Source organism: Pteropus vampyrus, unplaced genomic scaffold (assembly GCF_000151845.1).
Source record: "Pteropus vampyrus isolate Shadow unplaced genomic scaffold, Pvam_2.0 Scaffold193, whole genome shotgun sequence".
In the NCBI taxonomy this organism is placed as follows: Eukaryota; Metazoa; Chordata; class Mammalia; order Chiroptera; family Pteropodidae; genus Pteropus; species Pteropus vampyrus.
Genome location: NW_011888974.1, coordinates 3,650,254 through 3,674,181, shown reverse-complemented (window position 1 = coordinate 3,674,181; position 23,928 = coordinate 3,650,254). Strand labels below are relative to the sequence as shown.

The 23,928-nt window shown below is 55.1% G+C and overlaps 2 protein-coding genes across 7 annotated transcripts; one reads left to right on the top strand and one right to left on the bottom strand.

Annotated features, from left to right (window-relative positions):
* Window positions 1-2: 2 nt before the first annotated feature.
* TSC22D4 (TSC22 domain family member 4) lies at window positions 3-10,783 on the bottom strand. Its single transcript, XM_011371652.2, has 5 exons — window positions 10,291-10,783; window positions 8,688-9,623; window positions 6,250-6,416; window positions 1,101-1,149; window positions 3-674 (listed from the first exon to the last, which is right to left on the bottom strand). Exons 2-5 carry the CDS (start codon window positions 9,447-9,449, stop codon window positions 465-467), a joined length of 1,188 nt encoding a protein of 395 aa, XP_011369954.1. The 5' UTR covers window positions 9,450-9,623; window positions 10,291-10,783; the 3' UTR covers window positions 3-464.
* Window positions 10,784-10,785: 2 nt separating this feature from the next.
* Window positions 10,786-22,051, top strand: NYAP1 (neuronal tyrosine phosphorylated phosphoinositide-3-kinase adaptor 1). Of its 6 annotated transcripts, none has more exons than XM_023537485.1 (7): window positions 10,786-11,089; window positions 15,040-15,191; window positions 16,649-17,004; window positions 17,457-18,974; window positions 19,856-20,074; window positions 20,304-20,413; window positions 20,901-21,939. In XM_023537485.1, exons 2-7 carry the CDS (start codon window positions 15,124-15,126, stop codon window positions 21,168-21,170), a joined length of 2,541 nt encoding a protein of 846 aa, XP_023393253.1. In that variant the 5' UTR covers window positions 10,786-11,089; window positions 15,040-15,123; the 3' UTR covers window positions 21,171-21,939. The 6 variants fall into 6 exon arrangements, with proteins under 6 accessions (XP_023393253.1, XP_011369950.1, XP_023393254.1 ...); XM_011371648.1 differs by lacking the exon at window positions 10,786-11,089 and adding an exon at window positions 13,696-13,827 and having other exon boundaries at window positions 19,859-20,074; window positions 20,913-22,051; XM_023537486.1 differs by lacking the exon at window positions 10,786-11,089 and adding an exon at window positions 13,696-13,827 and having other exon boundaries at window positions 19,859-20,074.
* Window positions 22,052-23,928: the final 1,877 nt, after the last annotated feature.

Here is a 23,928-nt window from a genome sequence, read left to right as displayed (position 1 = left end):
GATTCAAGTTTCTTCGGAGTTTTTAATTATAATTATTATTTTAACAACAACCTGAATCTCAGAACTTCCAGATACTATCCATACTCCCTCCCCTGAGCAGAGAAGAGGGGGCACTTTCAGGGAACAAGATGGGGATGGGGTCTGCAAGAAAGCCTCCAACTCCCCCAAGCCATCTACTGCTGTGGGGTCCAGAACACTGGCACCTGGGTGGGGAGGCTCTATCTAACACCCTGTCCAGAAGCCCTCTCTCCTCCATCAAGGCCTGAAGATATCCCAGCCCAGTCCTTGAGCACTACAGGGAGATGGAGGAAGGGTGGGGTAACAGGCCAATTCTTGGGGAGCCTTCAATCCCCATCCCCAGGGAACATAGGGCATTAAAGCTGCATAGGAAGAGGGGCAGGTGGCTGGCGCAAGGCCTGGCAGCTGTGGCAGCCCCCAAAGGCACATTGTGAGGGAAAGGAGGCTCAGACGGAGGGCCCATTGGGCGCAGGGGGCCCAAGCCGCGGGACCCCCAAGGAAGGCAGCTGGGCCAGCTGTTCAGGGCTGGCCAGGGCACGCAGCAGTCCGTTCTCCTGCTCCAGTGCGGCATTCCGCTCGGCCAGGTCCCGGATCTGCTCCTTCAGCACCTCCACCTCCTCCCGGACCGCAAACATGAGGTGCGACTTCACCAAGTCCTGGGGGCCCAGGGACAGGCAAAGCATCAGCAGTCCCAGGCCACCCCAATCTCATCCCCTGCCCAGTGCCTTGAGGGAGGGGCTGGGTGTGAGATCCCTTGCTCCCAGACAATGAGGGACTGCTGGGGAAAAAAGCAAAGCAGGGGAGGGCAGGGGAAGAAGCCAGAGAGAGGCAAAGTCAGGACTCAAAGACAGAGATGGGAACCTGGAGCCTAGCAAGAGACCAAGGGAAGTCAAGGGTTCAGGTGGAGACTGAAGGGTGGAGGACCCAAGGGAACCCAGCTGGGAGCAGGTGGAGGAGCTAGGAGTCAGTGTCCTTTAACAATGAGGACAGCAGGGGTGGAGCAGCGGGCTGGCTAATGGAGGCAGGGCCTAGGCATCAGCACATGAGCCAGGACCTCCTCGGACCAAGATGGCTTCTCTTACCATGGCTTGTTCGATCTTGTTGTCAATGCCAACCAGGCTTCCGGAGCCACTGGAGAGACATAGGGAGATGAGAGATGAGGAGGAGGAGCAGGTGCCAAGCCAGGTATCTGGACACCCCAGCCGGCTGCCTTCCAGGTGCTTCTCAGAGCAGGCTCTGGCCTCCTCCATAAGCCCCATGGCTGCAGCCTCCCGCCCACACCTCAGCCTGTACCTGTGACAGTAGAGAATCAGGGAAAGGAGGGTTTTGTCCATCCCCCGCCGCTGCCCAGGTCCCCCCAGGCCCCAGTAGGGTGGGGGTCCAGATGCCCCTCGGATGGGGGATGCTCCCCGAGGGGAGCAAGGAGAGGAAACACAGCCCCTTTTCCGGGGAGGCCCTGGAGCCATCCCCACCACTCGGGTTTCAAATGATGACACCAGGGACTTGACAGAGACTCCTGGCTGGGCCATCCCCAAGGAGCAAAGGTCCTCAGCCCCACCACCAATAGAAAGGGCTATATCAGAAGAACTGCCTGGGGGGCTCAGAGCCCCCCGGGGAGAGCGGGGTCTGGCTGGTGCCAGGCAGGCAGAGAGAAGATAGTGCCCAGGGGGTGCTGGTCTGAAAGATATACACCACCCCCTAGGGCAGAGCCTGGCTGCTATTGGCTCCTTAGGGACACGGGGACCCCCTCCCACTGGCTCCATGGTGGGCGGGAATTCCCAGACACGGTCAGTGCCAGTGTCCCCCTCTCACCCTGGCACCAATCCCAGAACGGAGAGGAGGGGGCCGGCTGAGGGAAGTCAGCTGGTGGGCTGGGTCAAGGGAGGGGCTGTGGGGCCAGAGGCCTGGGTCAAGGAGGGCTGTGAAGGGTGAGGGAGAGCCTGGCCCTGGGAGGCCTCTCCCCACCTCTGACCCCATCCGGCTCTCTCTGGACTAACACTGGCTTCTCTCAAGGGCTCCATTCCTCTCAGCTGGGATGGAGGGGGGATGGGGAGGTTGCTTCTGATGTGCTTGTGGTCTCTCTTGGACTGTAAGCACCCCTACAAACACAAAGTTCACATCATGGGTGACCCCTGGCCAGAGAGTCCCTCTCCTCCCATGATGAGGGCCGGGAGGAATGGGAAAGGTTACTGTGGCAAAAGAACACAGCCCAGAGCCCTGAAAGACAAGTACAGCCTATGGTCCTGGGTCTGGGGTCTGGGGTCTTGAAGGGAGTGAGGGCTTGAAGAGAAGTAGAGTGGTGAGGCAGGAGGTAGGTCACTGGGAATAAAAGTGGGGGCTTTGAAGACCCCTGGGAGCAGATGACAGGGAGGGGAGAGCAGGTCTGGCTGAAGTTTGTTAAGTGGCCACCAGAGGTCGACTCAGGCCTGGCACAATGGTCCTCAGGGCTAGGCTCTGGGTCCCAAAACCTGACTCTGTCTCAAGCAAGTCTCCCAGAGGCCCAGCGCCTACAAAAGTTTTTGCATCCTGCCCTATATCCTCCAAGGCTCCCTCTCCCCACCACTCAGGCCCAAGGCTCCTGCTTCATCCCACAGCTCACGACCCACACTGTCCAGTTGCTGCCTCAGTCCCAGGGTCAGGCCTTCACCCATGCCCCCTGTGCTGCAGGAACACCAGTCTTGTCCTCAGTTTTGTTCCCAGTTTTGTCCCTTTCAAAGTAGGTGGCCCCAACATGCTATATCCTGTGCCCTTATACTCCCTTGTCAAGCCCTCTCTCCTGGTTGTCAGTTCCAACTTGCTTTCCTGAGTGGGGTGGGATTGAGGGGTTAGCACTCAATTTAAGGTGACCCTTGGATGAGGCCCTGCAGCCAAGAGGGAAGCATGAGGAAGCTGGGAATTTTCCATGTCCCATCCAAGCTCTAGGTGTAGAAGGTCTTGAAAGGTGGGTAACCAAGGGGTTGACCAGGCCCGAGAGAGCAGGATAGGGTGGGATGAGGGACGGACACCTGGGACTCCTGGAGTTGGGAGGAGAGGACAAGTTTAAGAGTGGAAGGCAGACTGGCCAGCTAGAGAGTCAAAGGTTTTCAAGCTATTTCAATCTGAGACACCTAGTTGGAGACTGAGCCACCACAGAACCCTCTCCCCACCCCCAGTACGCAGAGACCCACAGAGACCAAAGAGGGACAGATTCATAAGAAAAGGAACCCTAGCCTTGCTTGGCAGACACTCTGGTAAAGATGCCAAGTAAGTTGTTCATTCTTGCCAGAAATAAAGGACTACTACAATAATAAACATTTGTTGGATGATAGATGACTATCTCTTGTTGGTCTAGTGCTAAAGGGTTTTGACAGCATTTTCCACTGTCACATCCTAATTATAACACTTCAAGGGATGAGGACTCTGGCTGTCAACCCAAGCCCTCCGTTTGAGAACCCCAAGTGAGGGGCAGCAGGCACTGTGCTGGAATTCCTGGGCAAAGTCAAGAGCCGGAAGCTTGGAATTGGCTGGGTGAGATCAGCTCTCACCACAAGTTGTAATTCACACAAGCCCAAATGGCGACTTTGTGTGAATTACAACAAAATATGCCTTCTTCAAGACATTCATTGCCATCTTTTACAAAACTGTCATGACTTCAAGAGTTGACAGCGACTTTAAATGTGAGTGCCGCCCCCTGGAGTTGTACAGGGCACAATATACACAACGTGGTTCTGTTTCTGAGGGACTCTTGGGTTCTGGGGCAAGGACAGCCCTAGAGTTGGTATTTCTTTTTGAAGGTCAAATGAAACAAGGACCAGATGAAGTTAAGCAGGATATATGGGAGAGGTGAGGAGGTTCTGATCCTGGAGATAAGGACCAGCCCTGCTCCCTCACTGTGTTCTGAGGAGTCCCAGGGGCTGGGCCTCAGGCCAACAAAGTGGCATCTGGCTGCCCTGTCTATACTCCCTCCCGGATCTGTGGTGTCTGGGTGTGGGGCCAGGTCAGGAGTTGGGGAGGATGGCTCCTTGCCCAGTTTGGGGGAGCTACCCCTGCCTCTGTCCTAAGAAAGGGCATCCTAGAGATGGTTGCCTCCTCCTCTTCTCTTGGGACACAGGCATCTAGTAGGAGAGTGGAGTGTGGCTCTGGGGTCAGATCCAGGCTCTGGTGGCAGTCTTGCCACTTACTAGCCGGGTGAGCCGGGTGACCTTGGGCAAGTTTCTAAAGCTCTCCTCCTCTGTTTCTTCATCTAGAAAGTAGATATCATGGGGTTGCTTTTAGGATTATGTGACATAAGATGCAGCACCTGACCCAAAGAAGACACCGAATATAAATGTGCCTTTTTTTCCCTGAGTTCTTGGAATTCACTCCTTATAATGTCTGGATCCCCCATGCTGGCCATCCACCCACCCATCCATCCAACCACCCACCCACCCATCCATCTATCCACTTATTCAAGTACCTTCCAACTGCCAGGCCCTGTCAAGGGCTCAAAGGTTCTTGCAACCCAGGGGCATGTAAGCAGTATGAATTCACCAGGCACCCTCTGCTCTCCCAACCCCAGATTCTGGGATTGGTCAGGCATCCTCAACTCGCCACCTGGGATCCAGGCACTTAACATCCCAGCCCACTTTCTCTCTCGAAAGGGAGGTCCCTTGCCACTCAGACTTTGTTCTCCCGCCAGCTCTGTGCACATCAGTGAGGTGGGGTGGGAGCTATACACCCATTCCAGGGGCCAAAGGGGTGGCCCAACCCAAACCTGCTGGCCCAGCAGGGTGGGGTACGAGGGGCTGGGCCGGGCCAGAGCCCCAGAGGCTTGTAGTGGAGCAGGGTAACGTGGAGGCTGAGAGCTGGACCAGTCAGACTAGGGTGTATGGAGGGGATGGGACAGAGGGAGGAAGGGAGTGGACAAGGCAATAGAACTAAGGAGGCTTCTGGAGGCTGAACTCTCTAAGAGAAAGCAGGAGGCTGGGCTCTGGAATCAACGGGTGGAGGACAGACAGGGAGCCCTCATGCCAGGAAATTTTCCAAGTGGGAGGGGAAGAGGGTGGGAAAAGCTGAGAATAGCAGCTTATGAGGACAGGTGACTCTCTTGGCCTTGGCCGACCTCACACCTAATATATTCTTGAGAGGGGGAGTTCAGAAGCGACCCTGACCATATCCACTCTGTCCGTCATTCTCCTTGGCCCCCACCAGGCCCCTCATCCTCCATCCCATCCATCAGCTCCCAGCTACCCTTTCTTTTTCTTCTCTGGTTTCAAGTTCTCTCCAAGGCCTCAGGCCCTTTTCTTTGGTGGGACTCAGTCCCTGACTGTGTTGAGGAGAAGGAGGAAGGAGAATCAACTCTGGAATAGGTACTCCCAGCAACCACTCACTCATCATAAGCCCCACCCCTTATTTTCCTTCTAAACAGGAAGTCCCTCCCCTCAAAGCCTCAAACAGGAAATCCCACTCCTCCCTCCAAAATAAAAGTTACAGCTCCTTAGCCATTCTCTAAGGTTCCTATCAGTCCTCTGCCAGAAGGGAGCAGCCTGGCTATCTGACTTGCAATTTTGTTCCTCCCTTTTCAGCTTGCTGACGTTCACATGCTGAAAACTGGCCCCTGAAACGGGAAGTTCTGCCCACCCTGCTACTGAACTGAACTGGACATTCTCCCCCCGAAGGGCAAATCCCAGCAGATCTGTTCTCCTGTGCCTTCCCTGTGCCTCGCAGCCATCCTCTCCTTGGCTTTGGTGTGGCCACGGAGGACTCAGCCCCTGTGGTGTTCCTAACACAGAGAACAGAACTTTAGGGACATGTTTTCTTGGTACTAGAGGTTCTAGGATACTGAAGTAGTCCACATGGACTATAAGAATGTTATCACTAAAGACAGGAATCCCATTCCCCTCTGCAGGGAGAGGGAGCTGGAAACTGGGAGGAGACTAACTCCCTATGCTTTTCTCCAGCACGTTTGCCAGTAAGTTCTTAGGGTTGGCCAGATGATCGCTAAATCTGCAAGAGCTCTGGAATTTGACAACAATGACTCCCTTCAAACTCTTAAAAAGTACTATGATTTGACAATCCTAAGCCAGGGAGTCTCACCCAGTTCTCTCCACAGAGAGGGAGTGGATTCCAAATCAACTTTGCCCAGTGGGTTATGCCCAGGCCAGATTAGTCTGTTTAAGAGGACCTGTCCAAGTCCAACTTAGGGGAAGGACACCTACCAGGCAGTTTCATGAGGCTATCCAAGTGCTGGGTGGAGAGCCGCAGCCCACCTACCTATCGTCATCGCTGTCCAGGTGGCCACTGATGGCCAGCATGGAGCGGGCCAGGCTGAGGCTCTGGGCTGCCGCTGCTCCAAAGGGGTCTGGAGACTTGTGAACCAGACTGGCATCGGGGAAGAAGTAGAGGGCTGGGGAGCTGGGGCGAGAGTCGAGTGGGGGCACCTGGAGGCAGAGAGGTAGAAACTATCATGTCAAGCAAGGGAAAGGAACCAACCACCTTGCAATTTGCCTCTCCCTCTCCACCTTACCCCACACACCCCATTCTCTTCCAAGGACCCAGAAGTCCTGACTCCGCAGCCCCTCTCTCCCCCATGTCTAGAGAAAGCATTGGGCAGGTACTAGAGGCAAGAAAACAGCATCCATCCTGAGGACTGGGTGAGTGGCTTCCAAAAAACGGAACACAGAGTATCAGAGAGGGGTTCTGGGCTGCATGTCAACACTCTTCCACCAGCTGAGCCAGGACCCCTAATCAGAGGCTAGTCAGAGAGTGTATGCTTTCTGTCACCTGACTTCTTAAAGTGACTTAAATATCACTTTCTCAGAGAGTATTTCCTCAACATTCGACTAGTAATTCCATTGAACTGTTCTATTTTTTTAAATAGCACCTAACGTTATTTGGAATTAAAGTATTTTTGCCTCTCTGCTGCTAAAAGGTAAGCTCCAGAGGGCAGAACTTAGTTTGTTCAATAGCTATTTGTAGAATGAATGAATCCTCAGAAACTGGTCCTCCACCATCCCCCCATCCCACCCACTGTACCCATTCAAGCCTCTCCTCTCAAACTTCTCAGGACTCAGGTGAAGTTCTGCTCCTGCTCTCTGGCCCTGGGGTGGAAGGGAAGCAGTTGCGAGATGGGGGAGGCGGAGCCTGGGCGTGGACCCACACAGCCCAACAGGAGATGGGGGCGGCTGCAAAAGGGCGGGGGTCACAGGAACAAGACGCCTCTGTGAGGCCCTAGGAGGCCCCAGCTTCTGGGAAAAGCCAAGAACAGAGAGTCCAGAGACAGAACAGAGGAAGGGGGCCCAGGTGATGTTCCTGGCCCTCCTCCTGGCCCCTGTTAGAGGCAACTGAGAGAGAAGAGGCATAGGGTAGTGTAGAAGGAAAACTGTCTTTGGGGCAAGGAAGCAGCAGCACAGATGCATACACAGAGAATGGGATAAGGACATGAGAGAGGAAAGCGGGGCTGGAGGTACTTAGGAGAGAGGGTCAGGGTCTGTGGGCCCAAGGGAAGCTCAGGCAGAGCTTAAGGATAGAGATCAGAGGCTGGGGGCAGAGGGGAGTTTGCTTTGGAAGGGTTCAGGGAAAGGCATCAACAGTAAAGGAAATAGCATCTTCTCCTTTGGGGTAGGAATTGAATGAAAGAGCTCAGGAAAAGAAAAGTAGGGGTAGGGGGGTGGCATTAGAAATGTGAGCTTAAGGCCAGGAGGGGGTAGGGGGAACTGGTCCTGACCAGTCCTGACAGGGCCCAGACATCCAGTCTCAGGTTATTTTTATACTGTGGTTTGTGCCCAAGGCCAGGAAGGGGAAAAGTTCCCATCCCTACACTCCCTGCCTTTCCTCTCGCAGCCCAAGGTGTTATTTTCTCCTGACAGCCACATCCAACCCCCACATCCCTGGCTGCCCACCCCCAACCCTCACCCCAGAGACCCAGGCATCTTGCCCCCTAGCCCAGACTTGTTCCTTTTTTGGAGACAGGAAGCAGAAAGCAAAGTATTTAACTTTCTCTGCTGCTTCCCGCCCCTCTCGCACTCCATGGTGGCCAGTCCCAGTTATTGTTTCTGGAGAGTCCCAGACACAGGGAACTGAGACAGACAACTGGGGGTAGAAAGGACAAACCAATAAGCCCCATCCTTGCAATGGGTTCCCCCACCACCAAATTCCTAAAATTTTCAGAGAAATTTGGCTTGGGACAGAGCTAGAGAGGGACTGGGATAGGTGGCTAGTGGGAAGAAAGAATTCTCCCATCTTGGGAATGGGGCTGCAAAGGAGAGACAGCAGAATGCCTAGAAACTCCAACCCTGGCAGCTCCTCTCTCAGAAGCCCAAACAATCAGCCCTAGCTGGGAGCCTCCACCCTCAACACCTGAAAGGTGAGACCAAGACAAAAGGTGAAGGCCACAGTGAGGAGGGCACATCTCTGTGATGGAGAGCTATATAGAGATGGAGACTGGGCCAAAGGCAACAAATGAAAGGCCAAAGAGAAAGAAAGGAGGTGCAGAATGTGTGAAAGAGGGGCCCTGAGAAAAAACAAAGGCTGTTTGAGGTGTAGAAATGGACTTCCAAGTGAGATGGCAGAAGAAAAAAGAGGGGCTATCTGATCTGACAGACAGGTGGTGATGCAGTGGGAAGAGGTCAGTATGAAAGTGGAGGCCAAGGCCAAGATGGGCAAGCATCGCCCTTCAGGTGTCTCCCCCCACCCTGGAACCCAGCTCTTACCTGCCCCATCTCCTCTGGAGCAACCAACTCCATCCTCAGCCGCAGGGCTCCATCCTTATTTCGGGACAGTGGAGGGGTCCCAGCTGCTGAGCCCCCAGCTTCCACTTCCACCCTCAAGGAGGGCAGAGGTGTGGTGGCTCGGGATGTGCCTGCGCTATCCCCGGCCCTGGGCTCTGGGGGGCGCTGCTGGGGTGGGGAGGCCGACAGAGGGGGTGTCTCCACCTTGGCCTTGCCAGGCACTGCCAGCTGGCCCAGCCCCCCAGTGAAGGAGCGGGCTTGAGGTCCAGGGGAGGCGGGAGGTGGGCGGAGCCAGGAGCTGGGACCCTGAGACAGGCCTGGCTGTGGAGAAGGGGCGCCCAGGCCCAAGCTGGCCAACTCCAACCTGGAATCCAAAGATCTGCCCCCGGTGCCCCCAGAGGCCCCTCGAATCCCCTCCAGAAGCCTGCCGAAGCTAGGCGGCTCCAGGTCTCTCTCGTAAACATCCACACATGTCCAACGGCCTCGACGATAAGGCTCTCCTAGGCCCTGGGGCAGCTTCACCACCCGGAAACGGGAGGCGGGGGCCCCAGGTGGTGGAGAGCCGTTCCGGGGGGTTCCCTTGCCTCCTGGCTCGGGGTTGGGCTCCCCGTTGGGTAAGCGGGGCGGGGGCCCAGTGGGGGCTGGCAGGGCAGGGGCATCTGGAACCCCTGGGCTCCCAGGGCCCTCATAGTCCGTAGTGACGCTGGTGATTTGGAAACTACTCTTCTTCTTGCCCCCACTCATGGTCCCTGGGGCTCAGGACTGGGCCAAGGTGGGAGGGGTGGGGCGGGATGGTGGTGGCTCTTCGAAGGGGCTCAGGCGCCCCTGGAACAGGGGGGCCACATGGCGCGGACATCAGGGCCCCTGGGGACGTCTGGGTCCGACATGACGGGAGGGCCTTGCAGGAACCGGGGGTGCCTGGTTGGTGAAGGGAGAACAGGGTAGGGGAGGCGGCGAAACGTGGGCAGGGGCAGGTTTTTCCTGCTGCCGTCGCTGCCGAACTCCAGAGCTGAGTTTGCAAACTGGAGAGAAAGAGAGAGAGAGAGAGAGAGAGAGAGACAGAGAGAGACAGAGAGAGACAGAGAGAGACAGAGAGAGAGAGACAGAGACAGAGAGACAGAGAGACAGAGAGAGAGACAGAGAGAGACAGAGAGAGAGAGAGAGAGAGACAGAGAGAGAGAGAGAGAGAGAGAAAGCAGTGGGCAGGCCACCTCCGGGGCTTCCTCTCTGGGGAGCAGAATGGGGGAGGAAGGGGAAACCGCCAGAGACCCAGAGACAAAGAGACAGGCAGAGAGGACAGAGACCAGAGGAGAGGGGATGATCAGAGCGGGCGCATAGAGCAGGAAGAGACAGCCCAGACCCAAAGTTGGACATTTCTCGCCTGGGATTCAAACTCAAGGGACTCCAGTCGTCCCAAGAGCCAAGGGCTCCAGGGTCTGGGTGAACAGGGGTGAAGCAGCTCCTCAGCCCAGCTCGGCTGCCCGGAGGCCTCTTCTGGTCCTCAAGGCCCCAGCACCCCAGCTCCCCTATCCCTGGGGCAGGCCCTTCCCGCCACCCCAGAGGCCCGCCCAGCCCAGAGACCTACCTCTCAGCCTTAGTCACTACGCTGGGCTGGGGGTCCCCGCCGCCTAAGATGTCGGGCTGTCCTTTACCTGGGGCCTCCTGGCCCCAACAGCTCGAAGAGTGCAGACAGCGATCAGAGGCTGTCTAGTCCCCTTCGGGCGCCGCGCCTCACTCCGCAAGGCATCTCTGTGGAAAGTTTGCGCTCCGGAAAAGAGGGAACCCCCGCCTTCTTGGTAGAGCCCAGGCTCGGCCTCTGAAGCACCAAGTGTCTCTGGGCTGATGCGGAAGGGGACGATTCAGCCCCCAATCCTCCAGGTGGAGCCGCCTCGGTGGTCGAGGCGAGTGGGTCTCCCAAGTCTCCTCTCTCGTGGTATCGCTAGGTCTCTCCACTGCTCAGCTCCTCTCGGTTCTGTCTCTCAGTCTCTTTCTGGGCTGTTGACAACCCCCACACCAGGAAGTCCTGCCTCCTCGGGCCTGCTGACTACTCCTCTCCTCCTCCTCCTTCCCTTCTTCCTCCCCTTCCTCCGCCCTCTCTCCCTCCTGGGGCTCCCTGCCAGCTGGCGCGGGGCCAGGCCTGCCACCGCCGCTGCTGGTGCAGTTGCCGCTGCTGCTCCTACTGCTCCTGAGGCCACGACCAGGCTCCCTTAACCCCACACCTGCACTGCCCCAGCCCAGCTCTTCCCCGGAGGGAGGGGCTGTGGAGGGCGGAGAGAAAGGGGAGGAGCCTGCCTTACTTGTAGGCACTTACCGCCATTGGCCCGCAGACACACAGAAGAGTAGGAAGGAACTGACCAAGAGCACTACTGGTAACTGCCACCCCAGTAAGTACCCAGTAAATGTTATGCTGCAGCTGCAGCTGTTATTGCTATATCTTCGCTGGTTTTCACAATCACTGTATGAGGAAGGTACTATTATTCTCCTGTTTCTATTTTTAAAAAGTGGATTATTATGACAGTTTTCAAACATGCAGTAGAGAGAATGATATAATGGACACCCAGATATCCATTACGCAGTTTCAACAATTATCAACTCCCAGCCAATCTTGTTTCATCTATACCTTCAATATCTTCTGTTGTACTGTGCTGCAGTATTTGAATCAAATCTCAGACATCATATTATTCCCCTTCTTAGATGTGTAGAGACCCAGGAGGTTCAGAAAAGCTGTCAGTGGTAGAGCAAAGGCATTCCACACACTCAGGTGTGTCTGGCCCCCATACAGAAAATGACATCACACATGCATGTACCCACAATCTGCATGCACTCACACAGATGCACCTAAGGACGAACCACTGGCACCAATCATATACTCCTCTCCCACTCCTCACCTGTCTCATCCCATTCTTTGCTCGCTATGGAGAATACACACACACTCATAAAGGGCTGACAATATGCTTGGCTTCAAAGAATAAACCTCCAACTCCCATTGTCTCTTTTTTGGCACCCCAATCAACATTCTGAAAGGAATTATTTTAGCAAAAGCCACCTCTGCCTTCACTCCTGGGTTCAGAAAAAAAAAAAAGGATTCTAATTAATTTTGATCAACTAGAACTATTCTCGAGTATATGAAAAAGTCCCTATATTTGTCCACTTCTCATAATTATCTTGTGGATTCTCAGAACAGCCCTGGGCAAAAATGGGGTGAGTTTTGAGCTTCAGTGTTTCTGCTAAGGAAACTGAGGCTCAAAGGAATTCAGTTACTTGCCAATCTCAAAGCTAGTATTTGATGGCAATGAAACTAGCACTGAGCTGTCTAATACATCCCTCCTTCCTCAGCTTTAGCTAATGGAAATTTTTAACTAATCTTTAGGATTAGGCAAAAATGAAATGATGCAAAGCCCCTTGCCCCCTCGTTTATGTTTACCCTTTATCCCTCTTCGTTAAAATGCATTTGCACACCTACCTCTCTCTCTTCATGATAACAATGGCTGCAGGTCCTGAGGCCACCCAAGTCCTGAGGGGTCCAGGAAGCAGACACACACACACACACACACACACACACACACACACACACACACACCCCTCAACTCTCTTCCCTCTGGCATTATTCAGAACACATCACTGCTGCTCCGCCCCCAGATTCTCCTTCCTGCAGCGCCAACTAGTTACAAACTATTCAAAACCTATCCTTGGACCCTCCCCTTCCCACCCCTCAGACATTTTGCATCATCTTGGACTCCTCCCTGGGACATTGTTGGGCTCTAAGGAAAAGTGTGTTGAATCAATAAGTAAAAACTCATTCACACTAAGGTGTAAAAGTGAAAGGACTGTTAGTGTTTTAATGTGTTACTTCTCCCGGGAGCATTTATAATAGCCTTTAATTAATGGGGCCTCTTCCACTTACAAACCACGTTGTATTCATTACTTTACTACCCCCAACATTACTGAGGTAGGTATGAGATGAGGCATCTCTCAGAGAGCTTGCGATGTTTACCCAAAGCCACACAGCACATCTGCAAAGACTGCCATATAAAGGTTCCAGAGATTAGGGCATGGGTATCTTTGGGGGGTCCATTTTTCAGCCAGTTAAGGGTAGAAGCGAGGTTTTCTTGCAGCTAAAATGCACCAAATGTAATTCTGAGGGAGAAATTTCTCTGGGAGCAGATGAGAAAGGTGATGGAGGGAAGAGGGCTAGGTCGCATTTCTCAACGATCGCAGAGGCCGCACCCAGGCTGTGGCCACGAAGGTCGCAGAGACCAACCCAGAGTGCCGAGGTCCTGACCCGCACCGCCCCGGAGTCAGAGGTTATGGTAAGGATGACTTGGGCCTCGGGGGCGGACACGCGTAAGACTTTGAGCCAAGCGTTGAAACAAGGTCCAGGCCCCTGGGAAACTGCAGGGATAGGTAGGCCACCAGTACCAAGAGAACAAGCTCCGGTGCCCTCCCCACACCTGGGGGGCGGTGGGAAGATGGGGCGCGGCCAAGGGCGCACGCCCCCTGCTGGGCAGAGACACAGATAATCAGGCTCCAGACTCTCAGCTCCCTTCGGCCCGGAAAGCGGCCCCCCCTGCCGGCCTCGTCGCCTCACTGCATTCTGGGCCCAGCAGCCGCAGCCTCGTCCGGGCCCACGCGGGGTGCGCAGCCCGGGAGCGCCTGGCGCACGCGGGATGCACGCGGGTGCAGGCCTCGGGCTGACGCTGGGGGGCGCTGCTGCGCGCTGCGCCCCGCTTCACTCGGCCAGTGCCTTGGACACTGAACCCAGCATCGCCCGGCCCAGCAGGGGGCGAGAGGTGGCGAGAAGTGGATGCCCCAAAGTGAGGGCGGGCTGACACCGGGTCCCCTGAGCCCCACTATCCTTCTCCGAGTTCCCTCATGTACTCCGCGGCCCCCGTGACCCCCACCCCAGGCTTGCAGCGCCGCGCGGTGCGGCCGCTCGGGCTCCGTCCTTGAAGGGTGTGGAAGGGTGGGTTTGGGGCCGGGGGCGGGTCTGGGGGCGGACCCGGAGGCGGGGCTGTCTCTGCGGCAGGGCCCGCTCGGCTTCCCCCGGTCTCCCTCTGTCTCTCCTCCCTCCTCCTGCTCCGGGCGGAGCCCGGCATGGGGGGGCCGGCGTCCGGCAGGCCAGGTACGGTGATGTAGAAATTGGGGAGGCTTGGTGCGAGGAAGTGGCATGGGGGAACCAGGGGAAGGGAAGATTGGCGGGGCGAGAGAAAGAGAAACCCAGGGTAGCGGGACAAGGGGAAGGGGAGGGTTGTCCGGGAGCCTGGGGCCCTGGGAGGGAGAGGGAGATGGAGCTGGCCAGGTTTGGAACAAACATGGAAGGGAGAGGACAGGCAGTGAGGAGGGGCGCCTGGGAGGAGAGGTGAGGCTGAATCGCAGGATAGTGTGTTTGGGGGAAGGGAGACCAGAGCAGGTATGGAGGCCGCTGCTCAGAAGGTAGCTATGGGACCAGGTTGGAGACCCCCAGGTGGGATTGAGGGGCGGGGACTGGAAGAGGGTAGCCGGGAGTCTCAGATCCTGGAGGAGGAAGAAGGTGATTCGGGCCATCAGAGAGAGAGGCAGAGAACATCGCTGAGGGGCCAGGGCACAGGAAGAGGGGTGGACAGAAGCCGGGGCCAGACGAAGAACTGGAAGGGAAGACAGCGGGGGATGGAAATATTTGGATGGTATTATTGTAGATGCCCAACTCAGAGTGCTCCCACCCTTTCTCCAATATTCCTGCCCTGCCCTCATGACACCCTCCAGCCTCAAGGCCCAAGAGGGAGTGAGGAGTCTGACTGTTCCCCCTTTTCCAATGGGGTGCAATGTACACAAGTAGGCCCAGGCATAACTCCTTGTCTGTTGGTATGTCCAGTTCCATGCAGCCTATTTGTCTGTCTGGAGGTCTGTGTGTGCTGTGGGTGTGTCAGGTGTTTATGTCTGTTTATGTCTGCCTATTTCTAGGTTGTGTTTACCTACGTCGATCTATGTGTCTAGTCCTCTGTTTGTAGATATGGGTCTACGGCCCTGTGGTTTGTGTGTTTGAATGTATGTTTATGGGTCCTGTCTGTGGATCAAGATGTATTTACAGGATGGAAATCTGTATTCATCTGATCTCTCCAGAGTGTGTAATTTTGGCTCTGAACACCTATATCAGGATGTGTGACTCTGTGTACACATGTCCGTGTCTATTTGTCTGTGGGTTCCAGAGGCAGTGTTGGGTTTTCTGTACTTCTATCTTTTTACCTCTCTCTGAGGCCCCGAGTCATGTCTCTGTTCCTTTCTGTCTCTCTCATTCATTCTTGGCCCCCACCCGTCCCACATCTTTCTTTTTTTCTTCCCATCTCCCCACCACAAGTGGATCCGGGACCCAGGGAGGGTCGCCCCCCGGGCCTGGCAGCATTGAGCAGGGCCCCCCAGCCCCCACCTCCTGCCCCACGACATGAACCTCCTCTACCGAAAAACCAAGCTGGAGTGGAGGCAGCACAAGGAGGAGGAGACCAAGAGGAGGTAAGGTTGTGTCCTGGACTGCTCCCTCACCTGCCCACCTCTGCCTCCCCCTTGCTGAGCCACATCCCTTCTGCCTTTTCTGGGTCCAACAGCCTGGTCATCAGTCTGATCTCAAGAGTCTGTACTCAGTACAGAATTGCTGGAATGGCACCCACCCTGTCCCCACCCTGCTCCTGGCTCAGCCCCTGTTATGGCCTCTTGGGGGGCTTCCAGTTCAGGGCACCTTGTTGGCTCTACTCCATCCCCAGAGGCACGAGTCACTCCTTCCTGACTCACTTCTGGCCTGTGGTCTTCTCCTCTCTGTCGGTTTGGGGCTGGCTCCTTCCTCCCCTGTCACCTGACCTTGGAAGGGGCAGACCCTGCTGCCCTCATGATCCAGGGACAGGGTCATTTGAGGGGCACCAGGGAAGATCCATTTGGCCCCCTCTCAGCCTCCTCTGCTTGGGGAGGAGAGCAGCCAAGTGACAGAGTTATGTGTGTGTGGTGGGAGACATGCAGTGGGCTCTGCAGAAGAACCAGTGCTGGGGACCCCTCCCTGCTTGCCCTCTCTCCTTGCCCTCCCAGAGACCTGGGGCCTGGCCTCTCCCTTCTTGCTTCCTTCTCCTCTTCACTCCCATTGACTGCACAGCCTCTTGGAGCCTGAGTCAGAGCCACCTCCCTGCAACTGTGGAGTTTAATTCTTGTTGTTAATTAGATTAATCAGAGCTATCACTGCAGCGATCTCTCTCTAATGAAGGGTTAGTTAGATGGGGCCTTAATGAAAGCCCACCCCACAGCAGCTCTTTCCTCTTTCCTGCCAGCCACCCACCCTTTACTCAGAAGCTCAGGGACAGTGGAAGGGAATGGGAGTGAGCCTGGGAGGGCGGCAGAGAGATAGGACAACACTGAGGGGGAGAGAGAGAGACCAAAGGAGGAAAAAGGATCAGTTGGGGGAGGCTGCTCTGGCGATGCTGCGGTACAGCCAGTATCTGGAGAGGAAGCGTGGTGTGGTATGGAGTGTAGTAGGCTGCAGTAACTGGACATGGGGGAGGCCAGAGGCCAGGTGTAGGCCAATGTGAAAGTGAAAAGGAACGGAGCTGTTGGGGCAGATGTGGAAGCCAGGCAGAGCTGTGCTGCATCAGTTTGCATCTCTCTGCCTGTGTATGAAGCTGTTCACACATGTGCCATGTGGCAGATATGCCCAAGCTGGGATCAGCCAGCTCTCCAGGATGCTCCCCTGCACACATACTCACCCCTCCTCTCATCCCTACCCCCATTGCCTTTTTTAAAAGGTAGAGATTCTGCCTGAAGCTTCTACTTCAGTGGCTTGGACCATCAGGCTTCCCCCAACCCATCCCTGTCTCAGGCCCCCTTCTTCCCTGGGAGGCCACAAAGTTGCAAACCCCTCTTGAGGTGGAGAAGGGGGAGGCCCAGGCCTGAGATCCAACCTCTGCTCCATCTTGACCTTCTCTTCTCAGCTCCAGTAAGGAAGTGGCTCCCGGAGGCCCGGTGGGGCCTGGGGCTGGTCCGGGGCCTGGAGTTCGAGTGCGGGATATCGCCTCACTGCGCCGCTCCCTCAGGATGGGCTTCATGACAATGCCTGCCTCCCAGGAGCACACCCCCCACCCCTGCCGCAGCGCCATGGCCCCACGCTCCCTCTCCTGCCATTCGGTGGGCAGCATGGACAGTGTGGGAGGTGGGCCTGGGGGAGGCGGTGGAGGTCTCACCGAGGACAGCAGCACCCGAAGACCCCCAGCCAAGCCTCGGAGACACCCCAGCACCAAGCTCAGCATGGCAGGGTCAGGGGCAGAGATGCCCCCTAGCAAGAAAGCAGGTGAGACACCCCATCCCTCTGCAGAGGAAGCTGGGAGCTGAGAGAATCCATTCTAGTCCAGGGGAGGCCCAAGAGGGTTCATTCAGGGAAGAACCAAGGAAATGGAAGGTTCCATTCTCAGAGGGAATGGGGGGTTTCATTTTGGAAAGGCTTGAGATGAATTATTCAAGGGCAGGGAATGCACCCTGAAAAGTCCAGTCTTGGAAAAGGGGTGTCGGTCATGTCCTTGGACAGTGGGAGGGACTATAAGGTGTGAGCTGCAGATTCTGAATTAATTAGAAGGACTGAAGCCTGACTAGTAGGATAGGAACCCACTGAAGCTGTAAGTTGAGAGATGTGAGCAAAATGAAGAGGCAGATGTATCCTTGCAAATGGGTGAAAAGGTCAGAGAGGGTCTCCTCATTCCCTTCCCCAAGACTCCAGTTTATTTTTCTCTTTCCCATCCTTCCCAGGCTCACAAAAGCCAGCCCCAGAGGGCCGAGAGTCCATCCGGAAGGTTCCTCCACAGAAGCCCAGGCGAAGCCCCAATACCCAGCTCTCTGTCTCTTTCGATGAGTCCTGCCCTCCAGCCCCCTCTCCTCGAGGGGGGAACCTGCCCCTTCAGCGCCTCAGTCGGGGGTCCTGCATCACTGGGGACCCTGAGGTGGGTGCCCAGGAAGAAGAGCCAGTGTACATTGAGATGGTGGGGGATGTCTTCAGGGGAGGAGGGCGAAGTGGAGGGAGCCTGACTGGGCCCACTCTTGGGGGTGGGGGCCCAACCCCTCCAGCTGGTGCTGACTCGGACTCGGAAGAGAGTGAGGCCATATATGAAGAGATGAAGTACCCACTGCCTGAGGAGGCAGGGGAAGGCCGGGCCAATGAGACCCCTCCACTGAACACCACATCCTTGCCACATCAGCCTCATGCCCTCCAGGCCCACACCCACCGCCGACCATCCTCAGCCCTCCCAGGCCGGAGGGACGGGACGCCCACCAAGACTGCTCCTTGTGAAATCCCGCCACCCTTCCCCAACCTCCTCCAGCACCGTCCTCCGCTCCTGGCCTTCCCCCAAGCCAAGTCTGCTTCCCGAACCCCTGGCGATGGGGTCTCAAGGCTACCGGTCCTCTGCCACTCCAAGGAGCCAGCAGGCTCCACCCCGGCTCCCCAAGTGCCTGCCCGGGAGCGGGAGACACCTCCTCTACCGCCTCCAACTTCTGCTGCCAACCTGCTGCTGCTGGGACCCTCAGGCCGGGCCCGGAGCCACTCGACACCGCTGCCACCCCAGGGCTCTGGCCAGTCCCGGGGAGAGCGGGAGCTCCCCAACTCCCACAGCATGATCTGCCCCAAGGCGGCAGGGGCGCCGGCAGCCCCTTCTGCCCCGGCAACCTTGCTCCCCGGCCCCACCAAGGACAAGGCTGTGTCTTACACCATGGTGTACTCAGCAGTCAAGGTGACCACGCACTCCGTCCTGCCAGCTGGGCCGCCCCTGGGTACTGGGGAGCCGAAGACGGAGAAGGAGATCTCAGTCCTCCATGGGATGCTGTGCACCAACTCGAGGTCCCCTGTGCCAGGGAAGTCCAGCCCCCACAGTGGGGCTATGGGCACAGCAGCTGGAGTTCTCCATCACCGCAGCTGCCTGGCCTCCCCACACAGCCTTCCGGACCCAACTGCAGGCCCCCTGACCCCACTCTGGACCTACCCAGCTTCCGCAGCTGGGCTCAAGAGACCCCCTGCCTATGAGAGCCTCAAGGCTGGGGGGGTGCTGAATAAGGGCTGTGGAATGGGGGCCCCATCCCCCATGGTCAAGATCCAGCTGCAGGAGCAGGGGACCGATGGAGGTGCCTTTGCCAGTATCTCCTGTGCTCACGTCATCGCCAGTGCGGGGACACCAGAAGAGGAAGAAGAGGAGATGGGTGCCTCGACATTTGGGGCAAGCTGGGCTCTGCAGAGGAAGGTCCTGTATGGAGGGAGGAAAGCAAAAGAACTGGACAGTGAGTGAGGGGGGTTGGGGAGGAATGGGGATATTCGTGGTGATTTGGGGGAGGCCTTGGAGAGGTTATTTGGAAGCCATGGTCCATTGTCCTGAACTGGGAAGTTTGGGGGAGATCAGAGGGAGGGGGCATGTAGTGGTCTGAAAGGATGAGGTCCCCATGTGTGTGCTGGAGGGGCAGGACGATTTAGGATGGAGGTCTAGAATATGGCCCCTAGAGCAGCCTCTTCCTCTTACCCCGTCCTGCTCTACTCCCTGCCCCTCCTTTAGCTGGGCTGCAGGGGTGTGTGTTTGTGAGTGTGCCACACTAGGAGCTAAACACAGCTGCCTCCCAGCTGTTACCATGGCAACCCATCCAGACAGGAGGGAGAGGAGAGGGAGGCCCCTATAGTTGCCTGGCAACCCAATGCTCTGCCTGGCCTACTCACAGATGAGCTTAGTTCATGGGCAGCCCTTCCCCCCAACTCCACCCCCCCACCCCCCTGCACCACCACCTACTTCTTGGCTAGGATTTGGGATTCTCCTCCTCCTGGAGAATAGTGCCCCTTGTCTGTTTCCAAGGGTGGTCATTCTAGCCTTATAGGGGGCTGGAGGGGCTTGGAAGCTAAAGCTGGTGTATGCGAGACTCCTCTGACAAGGGAAAAAGGTTTAGAAGTAGCCAATACCTATAATTCTTAGCCCAGGGATGGTACCAATGGGTGCAATGCAGTACTGGTGTCCCTCCTGTGTGTGTACAAGCTGGGGGAGTCCCACCCTTCCCAGCTGTGACTAGCAAAGGGACAGTTACTTTTGGTCCATCCATACCGTGTGTGTGTGTGTGGAGTTGGGGGGACAGCAAGACCCCTCCCACATACAGGCACTGAGCTCTCCTTGTCATCCCAGCAGAAGTTGAAGATGGTGCCCGGGCCTGGAATGGCAGTGCCGAGGGTCCAGGCAAGGTGGAACGTGAGGACAGGGGCCCTGTGGTATCAGGGATCCCAGTGAGGAGCCAGGGGGCAGAGGGCCTGCTGGCCAGGATACACCATGGAGGGGACCGAGGAGGGAGCCGCACAGCGTTGCCCACCCCCTGCCAGACCTTCCCAGCCTGCCACCGAAATGGAGGTGACATCCTGCCCTCTCACACCTATACATAGGTGGGGTGGGCTGGAGGGAATCTCCCAGGGTCCATGTCCTGAGACCTACATCCTAACACCACATCTCCATCCCCTTTCCTCTGAAGAGGTAGGGGGCAGCCTGGAAGGGGCTGTCCTCAGGGCAGGGCATTTGGGCGGGTAGCGGAGGGGGGGCGCGGAGAGACCTGAAGGCCCCTTTGGTCCTCTTTCCACCTCAGACTTCACAGGAGGCTACCGCCTGGGGCGCTCTGCCTCCACTTCTGGAGTCCGGCAGGCCTCGCTCCACACACCCCGGCCCTGCAGCCAGCCGCGGGATGTTCTGAGCCAGGTGAGAAGGAAGATGAGGTTGGGTTTTATTTGTGAAGGAGCAGATAGAGAAGGAGGCCTGGGTGTGGAAAGAAAGGCAAGAGGTCGGGCTGGGGCCTGGCACAAACTAACAGGAACCTGGCAAAGAGTGAGGGGATCCAGGGAGGATCTTGGAAAGGGGCTGCTTATGACTGGCAAGCCAGGCAGGGCCTGCACTGGCAAAGAGTGCGCCTCTGCATTTAGAATAAGGCTTGCCCTCTGGGAAGACAATTTTTAAAAGGCAACCCTTCCTCAGGGTGAGAAAGGTTCAGCCTGCCCCCAGGGCGCACAGCCGGGGAAAGGCTGCAAAGGCCGGATTTCTGCTCCCATCAGCGCCGCCAGCCAGGGGCAAGAGAGGACTTGTTTCTGGGGGAAGACACTGGTCTCCGCAGTGGGGACAGGGCCCAGTCACTCTGAGGTCCTTGACTACCCCCATCTTCCTTTCTCCCCCGTTGGGCTGGCGGCGGGAGGAAGGGGAACAGACCCACCCTGCACTGCCGCTTCCTCTGCCCCTGCCGCCTCAGCCCGCCCGCGAGCGCGATGGCAAGCTGCTGGAGGTCATCGAGCGCAAGCGCTGCGTGTGCAAGGAGATCAAGGCGCGCCACCGCCCGGACCGGGGCCTCTGCAAGCAAGAGAGCATGCCCATCCTCCCCAGCTGGCGGCGGGGGCCTGAGCCCCGCAAGTCCGGCACCCCGCCCTGCCGCCGGCAGCACACTGTCCTCTGGGACACTGCCATCTGAGGAGGGCGGGAGGCCGGGGCCTCGGGACTGGGGAGCGGGGCGGGGCTCTCTGGGAGACTTGCCTTGAAAGAGGGTCGCTTGAAGGACCAAGTGAGAGAGTCAGGAAGAACCCCTGCCCTCCTCCCTAACCCCCGGAGTCGGGGAGTCTGTCAGGCATGTCGGGCTTGGGGGCGCCAGCAGCATCCCTAGAAATTTGGGGAGGAGGAAGTTTTGCTTCAGGCTGGAAGTAAGGCCCTCGCTGTTCTCCCAACTGAGCATGGTAGACCCCGCCTCCTGAGAGGGCAAAGGCCAAGCCAGAGGTCAGCATGGGGGAGGAGGGAAGGGTTAGGCAGGAAGGGGGGCGGGTCAATTGAAGAAGAGGGACTAGAGAGTGAGAGGTGCAGGAATTCTTTTATAGGGTCGAGAAATGGGGAGGGCGTATTTATTTTGTTATTTATTTTAATCTGGAGGGCAATGCTGGGTCCTCCCACCTACTCCTGAGCAGGGAGTAGGGAATCGAAGGCAATTAATGGGAACCAATTTTGCACTCTCCCCAATGCCTACAGGCCCCACCATCCAAGCCCTCCTCAAAGCTAGGGATTGGTTTGGAGTGTGGACTGAAGCAGAAGGGAGGCTGAGGGCAGCAGACTCATTTACAGTACTTACAAGTCGCCAGAATTTGGTAGTGAGAATGACCTGCTGTGAAACAGGCATCTTCTTTAGCTCTGGAGTGAGGATCTGCCCCCAGGGATGGGTGGGATGAAGGGGAAGGAGAGAAATTTTAGCGGGTGGGGGGTGGGGCTGGGTATTTATTTAAATTTAAAAAAATCAGAAGAGATGTCAGGAACTTTTTTTTAATTCCTTTCTTTTCAGAATAATATATTAAAAGACTAACGATCCTAGAACTGGTTTCTTAAATTTCAGTGCACTACACCTTTCTTACCTGTTTTGTTTTACCTCTGGCTCTTGGTTGGTGGGAATTGAAGGTTGTGCAGGGAGGGTTGAGTGGCTGTAGCAAGTAACAGGCACAGGAGTTTGAGGTAAGTCTTCGGAAATGCCACCATGCAGTAACTCAGCAAGCATTTATGGAGCATCTGATGTGTGGTTGGCAATGCGCCAATGCAGAAGGAATATTCAGACTGAAGCCCGCCTGCAAGCAGCTATAGTTTACTCAGGGAGATGAGCTACCCGAGCCGACCCTAGACAGTGCTTCAGGAATAAGAGAGAGGGCTCGAATCATCTGAGGTTTCCTGGAAAGTGAGCCTAAAAGGACAGGTAAGATTTGGATGAGCAGGGGGAGGAGGGAAATTCCCCAAATCACAGTGCATTTGTAGAACAGTAGAAGATGGGGGTGGGGAGCAGGAAGTGTGTTGAAATAATGCAGAGGACAATACTCAGCATGACGAAGCTGGCTCAGAAAGATGGGACTCAAAGCAAGATGCTTGTCCTGGGGAGGAAATGCAGAGGAATTCTGGGAGGTGATGTATCACCAGAGAGGAGGAATAAAAGAGTGTCTGAGAGAATGGAGGGCAAAGGACAATGAATAGGTATCTGCGAAGCCCTGGTTTGGAGCTCATGTGATTAGAGAAATGATCACCTTGACAGAGCAAAAAAAGTGAGGTTGAGAGTACTTTGAGAGAGAACGATTAATTTTGAAGCAATGGTGAATATTCAGCATGAAATGTTTGTGACCAGCTAGAACAGTTTCAAAAGAATGTGGTGGATGATACAAGAGATGTTTTTTAAACAGTATGCAGATGGACATTTTAAAAAAATTTAATAGTCTGGTATTTATTTTCATTCATATTAGAGAAATTATAACCAGCACATCAGTTATTATTTCATGGATATTATTGCACAAAATAAGGCTAATTTTTAATGAGTTGGTTTAAAGAAAAATAAATAATGGTACAGGTGGTATACAGAATATAAAAAATTATAACAGTGGTATGAGAAATTTTGAAATTTAGGAAACAAGTTAGAGATAAAAATGATGATGATGATAGTTTGGGAGACTTGACAAAACTGTGGTTATTAGAAGTCATCAACATAGACATGGTACTCAAGGCCAAGGCTGAGCTCTATAAGAGAGAGTTTGGATAGAGATAAGAATTAAGAGCAAAATATAAACAAGGAATAGCTTTTAAATTTTTTTTTTTTTGAGATATAATTGACATATAACATTGTATTAGTTTTAGGTGTACAACATGATATATGTATATATTGTGAAATGATCACCACAGTCAGTTAGTTAGCATCCATCACTACACATAGTTAATAATTTTTTTCTTGTGATGAGAACTTTTAAGATCTACTCTTAGCAACTTTCAAACATATAATATAGCAGTGTGAACTATATTCACCATGCTATGTACATCACATCACCAGGACTTATTTGTCTTGCATCTGGAAGTGTGTACCTTTTGACTACCTTCACCCATTTTGTCTCCCGCCCCTCCAGCAACCACCAATCTATTCTCTATATCTGTGAGTTCATTTTTTTTGTTGTGATGAGTTTTAGATTTCACATATAAGTGAGATCATATACTACTTGTCTTTATCTGTCTGCCTTATTTCACTTATCCTCAAGGTCCATCCATGTTGTGGAAAATGGCAGGATTTCCAGTAGCTTTTTAATAATTAGTTAGAAAATTAATGGAAGGAAACATCCTAAAGGTCAACAAAAATCATGAAATATCTAGGAGTAACTTTAACAAGAAACATATAGGCTCTATATTCAGTCAATCAATAAAACTAAAGTTCTTTGAGTTACTTAAAC

What these genes read in the sequence shown, in the direction of transcription:
- TSC22D4 (XM_011371652.2), bottom strand. Translation starts at nt 9,449, where the DNA reads ATGAGTGGGGGCAAGAAGAAGAGTAGTTTCCAAATCACCAGCGTCACT. An exon ending in CTGGACAGCGATGACGATAG is followed by an intron (nt 1,150 to 6,249) that starts GTAGGTGGGCTG and finishes ATGTCTCTCCAG; the next exon opens with TGGCTCCGGAAGCCTGGTTG. An exon ending in ACAAGATCGAACAAGCCATG is followed by an intron (nt 675 to 1,100) that starts GTAAGAGAAGCC and finishes CTGGGCCCCCAG; the next exon opens with GACTTGGTGAAGTCGCACCT.
- NYAP1 (XM_023537485.1), top strand. Translation starts at nt 15,124, where the DNA reads ATGAACCTCCTCTACCGAAAAACCAAGCTGGAGTGGAGGCAGCACAAG. An exon ending in GAAAGCAAAAGAACTGGACA is followed by an intron (nt 18,975 to 19,855) that starts GTGAGTGAGGGG and finishes TTGTCATCCCAG; the next exon opens with CAGAAGTTGAAGATGGTGCC. An exon ending in CGCGGGATGTTCTGAGCCAG is followed by an intron (nt 20,414 to 20,900) that starts GTGAGAAGGAAG and finishes TGGCGGCGGGAG; the next exon opens with GAAGGGGAACAGACCCACCC.